Source organism: Trachurus japonicus, chromosome 22 (assembly GCF_045865225.1).
Source record: "Trachurus japonicus isolate A0001 chromosome 22, Traja_1.0".
In the NCBI taxonomy this organism is placed as follows: domain Eukaryota; kingdom Metazoa; phylum Chordata; class Actinopteri; order Carangiformes; family Carangidae; genus Trachurus; species Trachurus japonicus.
Window position 1 is genome coordinate 26,351,457 of NC_140928.1, and position 9,711 is coordinate 26,361,167.

The following is a 9,711-nucleotide window of genomic DNA, read 5'->3' on the forward strand; positions in this document are numbered from 1 at the left end:
GAAGATGATTTAGTGATCAGTCCAAGCATCTCATGAGCATGAGCTAATAAATCTAATGTCTCATTCAATCTTTACTTGTGCAGCTTCTAATTGAACCATTACTATAGGTAACAACTGTTAACTATCTTATTTTACCCAATAAAACTTTGAAATTGGACAGAAATATTGTCCTATACCTCTCAGACACATGGTGTGGCTTTAAAATTAAGGAAGGGCCCATCACTTGACCTTTTGACCTTGACAGAATTTGCACTGTTTCTATTGTGCAGAATGCACATACATGTATTATGCATACATATGTATCATACAAATATACACATACATATATGCATATATCTATGAATTATCTGCACCATAGAAATAAAGCAGAAACAAAGTCACTTGAACCTGTGTGTCAGTGTTTGAGTTCTGCAACCCAGCAATGATTAGAAAATGATTTACATGTATTTTAAAGGTCTTGAGACAACATCAATATTAAACTCCCTGAGAGCTCACAGCACATACACACACACACACAGCCTCCTTTTCCCGTTATAATGCAGAGCGCTACATATTTGCCCTTTTTCTTAATTAAAAGAGCCATTGTCCAATGCCTGCATATTGTCCACCTCTGCTGCAAGACAACATGTTAATATTTTTGTGATGGCTCCCTGCTCAAACAATGGCATATTGAAAGACCTTCAATCCCCGTGCCTTCCTAGAAAGAACCTGTCAAACCTGACATGAGAAAAATAGAAAGCTGAACTCTCTTGGATCAAAAATCTTTGTTCTCTGTTCATTTTGTTGAAAGTTTGAGTTTCACTCTGAGTGTTCACAGCCATACAGAAGGTGAAGAGATTCTTTGTACTGGATGGAAATCTGCATTTACACACAACACATGCAGCTGCGTATTGTGGCCTATAATTTGAATGCTTAATGCATAATGTACACATAGGATGTGGAAATATAAAGCCGAGTTCCCATAAACTGAGATTAGACTTGTATCTTGAATCTAGTGGTGAAACTTTTATAGCAAAGATTTTTGCATATTCATAGATTCTGAAGTTTTCCATGACAGTTAAAGAGCAGATGGGGAATTTCTTTCTCTTTTTTGCATATTAATTCAACTTTTTTCAGTAGAAAACATATTTTAATAAGCATAATAAAATCTTCCTTTACTAAGTATTTTACATTTGTCTGATGGATGATGCAGCTGTTCACTTTAATGGCTAGTTTTGATCAATCTACCATTAAAGTGAGCGGTGCAGCCGCTGCTGTCACCATGTAAAAATGATTGTTGTATAAAAAGGCCAGCTCCAGCAGCAATGACACCTAGCTTTTATATATATATATTCAATGATTTGATAACAGTATTTTTCCCATTTAAGATTGTATGATCTATTGCCTGGCTGGAGCTATAGGACAAATGAATCCTGTAGTGATCCTTAACGCAGCATATGAGTGATTTCAGCTCAGATAATGTAATCATACACCTGGGTGACTGAGTTCAGGGGTCCAAAGGTCAGATGCTATGTCCTGACTCTGACGCTGCTTCCAGCAATAACTGTCAGTACTGATGAACTCCTTCATCAATAGGTCGGTCATTATTCCTGCCATACATCACCAGAAGAGGTGCTGGGAACGCATCTGTCATCTCTCTGTATACACAGAGGCCACTGCAGCATTGACAGGCCTGGCCTCTGCGTTGTGTACACTCTGTATTACATTTTTCCGGTACACATGGTTTATGTTGTGATAATGAGGGATACTTGTCTTCCTTGAACAATGTACTTCCTGTTTAGGGTCATCGCCAGACACATACCTTGGCTTTGGTTCTGGAAATCTATCACACGAACACAACAGTGCCTGTCATCACCGTTTTACATCACAGAGCAACGTTACTGAAGCACGGGGCTACTGCGCGGAAATCGACAGGTTTTTATTTTCAGTGTGATAGTGAAAGATGCTTTTGTCACAGAAACCAAAGCTTTTTTTTTGAGCCAAGCAGTCCTTTTCAAAGAGAGAGAGAGAGCTGGATCAAAATAGCACCAGGCTGCATTGTGTAATGTGTTCTTCTACAGCACAACAACAGAGCTCTCAAATCGATACACCTCCCTCACATGCTGCTGAGAGAGCGCATGGGGTGGTTGGTCTTATTTCCACTTCATAGTTCACCACATGTGACTGTGTGAAGTGGTTTCAGTGAGGGCTGCAGCGGGTGAACTGTGGCAGTCTGGGAGATGAATGCTTTCTCTTTCTATGAGGAGCAGACAGTCCCTTCTGATCACACACTGGACACTTCACTCAGGCGATTAAAGGGCCACCCCCATGATGAAATTCGATTAAATAGCCACATCACAGGACTGACCATAAAATGGCAGCTCTTTGTACTGGCAGTGTCGTTATAATTTCAGTTGAAGCTACTTCCTCATACCCATCAATAAATGTTGGGTTTTGCATGTTACTGGTGGAACACTCTGAAATGAACCGGTGTTTATTTAAATCCATCTGACTTTTTTTTTTATGAGACAAAATGTTAGCTGTTAAGGAAAAGCCTAACATTTATTTGAATATATATTATCTGAGTAAATAAATATATTCACATACAGGGTCGGTGATTAATTTGAATACATAGTTCTGTCATACGGATGTATAAAACCATAGAAATGAATCATTTATTTTCTAAGGATGTTTATTTGTACCTTGTGATATAGTTATACCTATTATACATACTGTACCTTTAATAAAAATCTAATTACACTAAAAGTTCATCAAGGCCAAAAAGATGTATGCCTGCCCTATATGTACATAACCAAATACACAATACATTTACATGGTTATATGCACATACCTGAGCATAACTCAATAATGCAGGGTCTTCTACTTGGAATCCAGGTTTGATCCATGAAAAGAAAAGTACAGCCTATGATAAAAATGCATAAATAATGCAGTATTGATTTGGACCAGCTGATGAATGGCAGTGACGTTAAGCGCTTCTTTTTTCTTTTTTTTTTTTGCCCCCCCGCAAGACACATGTCCTAAAAACCAAAACGCATCTCTGGAGGCTCTGTCCTATCATTAACAAAATATCTATACCAGTCTCGTACAGGCAGGTTAGTGGCCTCGGAAAGCTGCCGAGGTGAAGTAGACACACTGATTTTAAGGCATACAGATGGCCTAAGACGGGGGGGAAAAAACAAAATAAAAAACGCATAGTTATTGTTGAAGGGGAAACAGTGTTTACAGAAGAAGCGATGTCTCCTCCTTTCTCAGTCATAAGAGCCGTGGATATCAGGTATAATATGTGCAGTTCATCAGCATCCACATGGGGATCTGCAGAACGAGTTTTGGAGAAGAAGACTTGTTGTGTGTTATCCGACCTGCGGCATTGAGTCTGTAAAACACTCCTTGTTGGGTCAGTTTGTGCGTCTGTGTCTGTCTGTCTGTGTGTGTGTGTGTGGAAGGAAGAGAAAGAAGAAAGAGGGGGGTGCGGTGTGGTGATGGTGGGAACCAGGCCCCCCCCCGCCCCCCCGATCAGTCTCCTCTCCTCGGCGCCTGCTCGGGGTTGCGGCCGTCAGTGCGCCGTGCGCCCCGGCGGCCGTGCGCCTCCCGGTCCTCCCCGTCCTCCGTGAACGCGGCTCCAGACTCACTGGTGCTGCCCAAAGTGCCTGATCTCTCCGCGCTTGTGTGACCGACGTGGGATGATGATGATGATGATGATGATGATGCGTACAGTCCTTCCTCCTTCTGTGAGTGCGCAATGTCTGCTCCGCGCGGGGAAACGGCCACCCTCTCGGCTGTGTCATCCCACCGAATCGCCCGGTTGTGCCGGGTTGTGCCCTGCGTGGTCTGGTTGAGAGACAGCAGCCCCCCCGTCTGCGTAGAGTTCCACTCTGAGGCATTGTTGCTCGTGGTGGGATCAGTTGAGATGTTAGCGGTGGGGGTGACCTCCTCCGGCACCCCCGGCTTCCCCGCAGAGGAGGATGAACTGGTGGGTTTCCAGATGAGGCTGTAGTAAATCGCCAGGATAATGGCTGCTAAGGACACGGACAATACATATGCAAAAACAGTGGCTAGTCTCACCCACTTCTTGTTAGTCTTAGCAGCCATCTTTGCCTTTTTGTCCCCCGTGTAAGTGGCAGGTTTGCCCCTCTCCATATTGGGCATGAAGTCCCGCTCTCTCATATTGCCCCTATTTTTTCCTCGATGCTCCACCACCCCCTCCGTCTTGAAGGCTTCTTGTTATCCACAGTCCAAGAGAAGACAGGAAGCTGCGGGCTGAGGAGAAGGATGCTGGGCCACCTTGAACCGTCCGCGCCACGGGAGCCTTGTGCAGCTGCTAGACCGAGTCCTTGCGATTCATTTGATCTCAAAAGCGCTGCGCCTAACACTCGGCACCCAGTGCAGCATTGCGTTTCATAACGGACATCAAGCATCCACGGGCTGATTGCGCGTTTCAGCATCCGACGGCGACGACGGGACGAACGTCTCCCTTATAGGCTACGACATCTCCGGGGGAACGGCTCGGCGGTACACGGGGCCCACGGCGAATCCGCAGTATACGACTTGGTGTCATTTGTTAAAAACGATTAAAGTGAGATCATACGGTCCACAGCTGTCTGTCTTATCCAGCAAATGAAGTGGCTGGCTCAGCTAAAAATACAGGAGAGGGGGCGGGCGGTGGCTCTTAAAGAAGCAGCAGCTGTGCAGCAGCCCGAGAAGAAACTATCCTCACACACACACACACACTCCCTCTCTCTCACACACAGACAAAACACACACGCACACACGTACACACACGTACACACACACATCAGGATGCTTGTGCCGCACATGGAGAGCACTTGTCCAAGTGACGCGGGGAAGTGTTTACCTTACAGTGTGTGTGAGCTGTGTGAGTGCAACGAGCCAGTAAAGCGACAATTCATGGATTCAGTCGGTTGTTATGAATTATACCTTGTTTGTCCAACCCAGTTACCACAGCCAACAGCGTGCAGACCAGGGGGGGTTGATTCGCTGATCTCCCACCTGTTGGCTTGTCCACTTCACACAGCCTCATTTCAGCACAATGGACAGCGCCCGGGGTTTCCCCCATTGCGCATGTCCTCCGGGAGGCTGCAGAGGTGAAGCAGGTGGAGGAGGAGGAGGAGGAGGAGGAGGGGGGGGGGAAGGGGTTGGGGGCAGCGACATTTGACCAGTGACGTGTCAGAAGTGGTTAAACCTCCATGACCTCCAACATAACAGCGACAGTGACAAGACCAACAGGCCAGACAGATACAGTGTCCCCGAGCTAATATCACACACAGTTAAATCTTTCCTGTCATGACTGAACACAGCCATTAGCCTCTATATTCCCAGAGCTGCTGCAATAAGTGGGAATAATAGCTACTATACTAATAATAACTGGGGAGGGAGGGAGGAGGGACTGTGAACAGGACTGTCCCACTTCGTAGAGCTGCTTCAGGTCAGATTTATACTTAGACTTCATGGGTTTCTATGGGATAAAGGCCTAACTCTGGGCTACAGAAAAAAACACATGAACTTCACATGTGATTCACATGTGTAAAATTTTGCACATGGGAAATATGTGGTTTTGGCCCAATTTTATGTGAATCGTGTGAATTCCCATGTGAACCAATTTTCCACATGTGATGTTCACATGTGTACCATGTACAGCATTGTGTAAAACATGTACCACATGTGGAAAATGGTTTCCCATGTAAAAAAAACAAACAAAAAAAACATGATTCTCATGTGCAAAATCTTACACATGTGAATCAAATGAGAAGTTCATGGTTTTTCTGTAGGTGGATCATCATTCCCCCCCGACATTCACCTGTATGATGCCTTCATGAACCCCAAATCCTCCAGCTGCCCTCCTCAAGCTGTGTGACTGGACTGATGAGTGTTTGACTTTGTAACACCTTCAGCAACGTGAGAACAAATGACTCTCACATGCCATAAGCTGAAGAGTCTGCATACATTCTCCAGCTTCTTCTGTGAATATTTGAATGTTTTCATTATGGCCAAGAACAATCCCAGCAAGCCAAATGACGTCCAGTTAACGTCGAGCTGACGTCATTCGGTGACGTTCCGGACTAGGCCAAATTGGCGATGTTTTAGACGTCATTTCCAGGACGTCTTCACCAGGACGTCACCTCGACGGCTTTTTAATGACCCTGACCGACCACTTACCGGTCAAATTTATGTCGTCGAGAGGACGTCCTGGTGACCACGTCCTGGAAGTGACGTCCAAATGTCCCCCTAATCAGCTGTGATCTGGCCTATTACTAAACGTTGCTGAAAAGCAATAACGTTCGCGTCATATTAAAACATCCAGAGCGAGAGAAAAGTGCCAAATCAAATTTTTCATTTTACACTATCATTGTCCAAGTTAAGGCAATATGCAATAGGCTACGTGATGACCAATCATATTTTACAAAATGTAGCATTTCATTAATTTCAGTAGCTACAATATTTTTTGAAAAATATAAACAATATTGAAGACACAACACATTCAAACTGAACTATTTATTGTTAAACAAATGAACAAAAACAACCTTGAACACAACAACACTAATGAAACAAACAACATTTTACAAAATCAATTAAAAATACTCACTTGTGTAAAAATATGAAACTAAACATTTATTTAAAAAACCTTCACTTCAACATTATAAAACTTTATTTAACTTTCGCCAGTGTTATGGGGAGAGGAGAGGGTTGCAAATGACGCCATTTAAGGGTATCAAAAGCCACATTGTTTGCCGGGTTCCTTTTGTCGTACCCCCCTCCACCAGACCTTCCTGGGGCATGTTTTTTAACAGCTGATGACAACAGCTGACTTGTCCCAGTGTTTGATGGCATCTGTAATACAAAATCAATAACAATGTCAGAGTTTGAAAACTTTAATTCTAGTAAAGTAAAAACATTAATAACAAACAATATTGTAATTACCCAAGACAACAGCATGTAGAGCCGTAGGCCGGAAGGCCTTCTTAATCCCCCTCCCCCTCATGTTCATGCCATCAGGCTGTTTGTGAGCAATCTGAAATAGAAGAAAGACAAAACAATATAAAACTCAGAACAAGAGGCAATAACTGGGAAAATGATGGTAAAGCTGATTTTTCATGTAGCATTGGCATAAAGATCATCAGAATTTCATGTACTGAAGATTTAAAGACCAGATGAAAACAGCACTTAAAAAGTGCAACGTCAAGCCCAGAGAACTGGTGAGCATGGCCGTCCACCAAATCACCTGATGGCAGCTGTGGCCCAGTTACAATCCACCCCCTAAAGACTCGAGGGTTGAACCCTCACTGACTTATGTGACGTCAGAGTGTGAGAGTCTGTGAGGGTCCAGATGCTGTAAACATGAATGGAACAGCACTTACACACTCTCACGACACATTACCATGACAACAACATGTTGTGGACTGATAATTTACCGTACTTTCAACACGCACAAGGTGTGTGAGGGGGGCAGACTCAAAACAAAATGTTCCTGGATCAGATCTGATCAAATCATCATCAATAATCACAAACTGCACGTTACTACTGACAGTTAACTTCTTCTACTTTTCTTTTTGGCTCCTGTACATTAACAATAAAGAGAGCAGCAGAGCTTTCTGACTGCATTTGTTTATTTACTTTTTTTTTTTTTTTTACACTCACGTTCAGAAGGCTGCCCCTGTATTTGACTTCACAACGCTATGAACTGTGGGTAATTCCCCTACCCAAAGTCAGCGTCGGTGCTGACTTACGGTAAGGGGGCAGTAAGGGCTCATTCACTGACTCACTGACTTGATGATCTGACAACGGAACAGCCCTCACACACTCATGAACTTCCCGTGAACGCGCCTCTAAGTCAGTGAGTCCATAAGGGGTTGGATTGGAATTGGGCCTGTGCCTCAATGGGACCCAAACACTTGAGGTGGAGAGGACGGTCCGGATGCAGCAAAAAAGACCACCCAACAGACTAGCTACTGCCAGCAATACCACCACCATATACACCTGTCCCACCTGCAACAGGACGCTTTGGCCGTGAAGGATGTCCTCAATATCCAGAAGTTTCCTTATGACTTTGCGTTGAAATTCTGAAAAGTAATTCCAAAGAAAATGCATCTTATTACAACTAAAATGTGTGTCTTTAACATATTTCCTTAAATAATAGCTGGTTTTCATATTAAGGCCAGGTCAAAACAAACAAACTGACAAGAATATGATCAGAAAATCTCTCAACTTTTCTGGACTATCTGTGAAGACTGACAGGAGTGAAGCTAACTTCATCCTCTGCGTCAGAGAGAGACAGCCTTGCACCGCAGGACGACAGGTCTCTGCTCGGACTGCTGTACACGCTGTGAAAATGCTCTGATTGACCTGAATGGGAGCAAAGTGCTACAGTGTGCACAACGGAGACAGAGACCTAGGTCCGACCACGCAGTGAGGAGACCAGCACGTGAGAAAGATTAAGATGAGCTACTGAACGATGAGATTAGTCACTGACGTGTAAAAAGAAACTGAGGTATTTAGAAAAAAAGGCCAGATATACTGAGCAGTTGTGTAAATAAAGGCCCCGGCTACTATTTGAGGAAGTATGGCAATTCAATATTTTAGTTGAGCACTTGAGTACAATATAAGGATGTAACAGACAACAGATGGGAGGGGATCTCGTTATTGATGCAATCAAATCACCTCAAAAACATTACATTTTTATACAATTCAACTCATTGTATATGCATGGCTATACTTACTTTCTTGGGACACTGGGAAGGCCGGTGCTTTTCGTTGGCCTCTGGCTCCCACTCTTCCCTGGTGATGTGCCCCCTGGCAAGCCAACAGTCGCCTTCTTCCTTGGTGAGGTCAAGGAAGCGGTTGGCTGCTGGCTTTTCCTTGGGGATCTCCTCACTATAGTATAAGCACAATGTGAAAAGTAATTAATTACATTATATTTTCAGCAAGTATACAATTTTTTTGCATGGGACATTAGAGTTAAATGAAAAGTATAACTTTTGCATGTAGCTACACCCATCTTGCCTTTGCGATCACTGAAATAAAGTACTACTGTTATGGTACACTGAAAAGGTTTACCCTTCTACATAAACCTCCATGCTAATTCTTACATGCTACTTACATTAATCAAACGTTGCTTTATTTGACAAAGCACAATTCACAGTTGAACAACAAACAATACACATATCCACATATTGTGCCTTATGCAAAAAACAATTTCAAATTAAGCCAGTGTCTGTAATTGTGAGAGGCCATCATGTGAAACTTAGGCTACATGGCGTTGCTTGAGACACACAGCAGTTCTTTTGACTGTACTGAATAAGTTAGAATCAGTTCATTAAAATGACTCATGAACTGCTGCTGTGAGGGGCAGGAGGCCACACAGCCCGAGAGGAGGGGCCCAGTTTGAACTGCAACAAGCGCTAATGCTGTTAGCATCTAGCAGCAGGCCTTCGCCACCTAGTCAACGACCTAGTTTTCGTAATTCGGCGAGAAAATAACGAAATAGTTAGTTATTATGGTGTGTATTTTCTTATCTGCTATTTGGCTTATTTCAACATAAAAAACAGTATAGTCAAGGAACTTACATGACTATTTTCTCAGCCTCGCTGTGTTGGACTGAGTGCGGTCAAATGCTGCTAGCAGGCCTTTGTGGCCTAGTTTTTTTTGAGTGTGTGTGTACTCTTCTTAATTCGGCTACCACTTTCAACAGTATTATTT

At 43.5% G+C, this 9,711-nt stretch overlaps 1 protein-coding gene across 1 annotated transcript; it reads right to left on the reverse strand.

Annotated features, from left to right (window-relative positions):
• Positions 1-2,653: 2,653 nt before the first annotated feature.
• On the reverse strand, positions 2,654-4,707 carry LOC146964162 (uncharacterized). The gene has a single exon (XM_085767753.1). The coding sequence runs from the start codon at positions 4,162-4,164 to the stop codon at positions 3,514-3,516; it is 651 nt and encodes a 216-aa protein (XP_085623879.1). The 5' UTR covers positions 4,165-4,707; the 3' UTR covers positions 2,654-3,513.
• Positions 4,708-9,711: the final 5,004 nt, after the last annotated feature.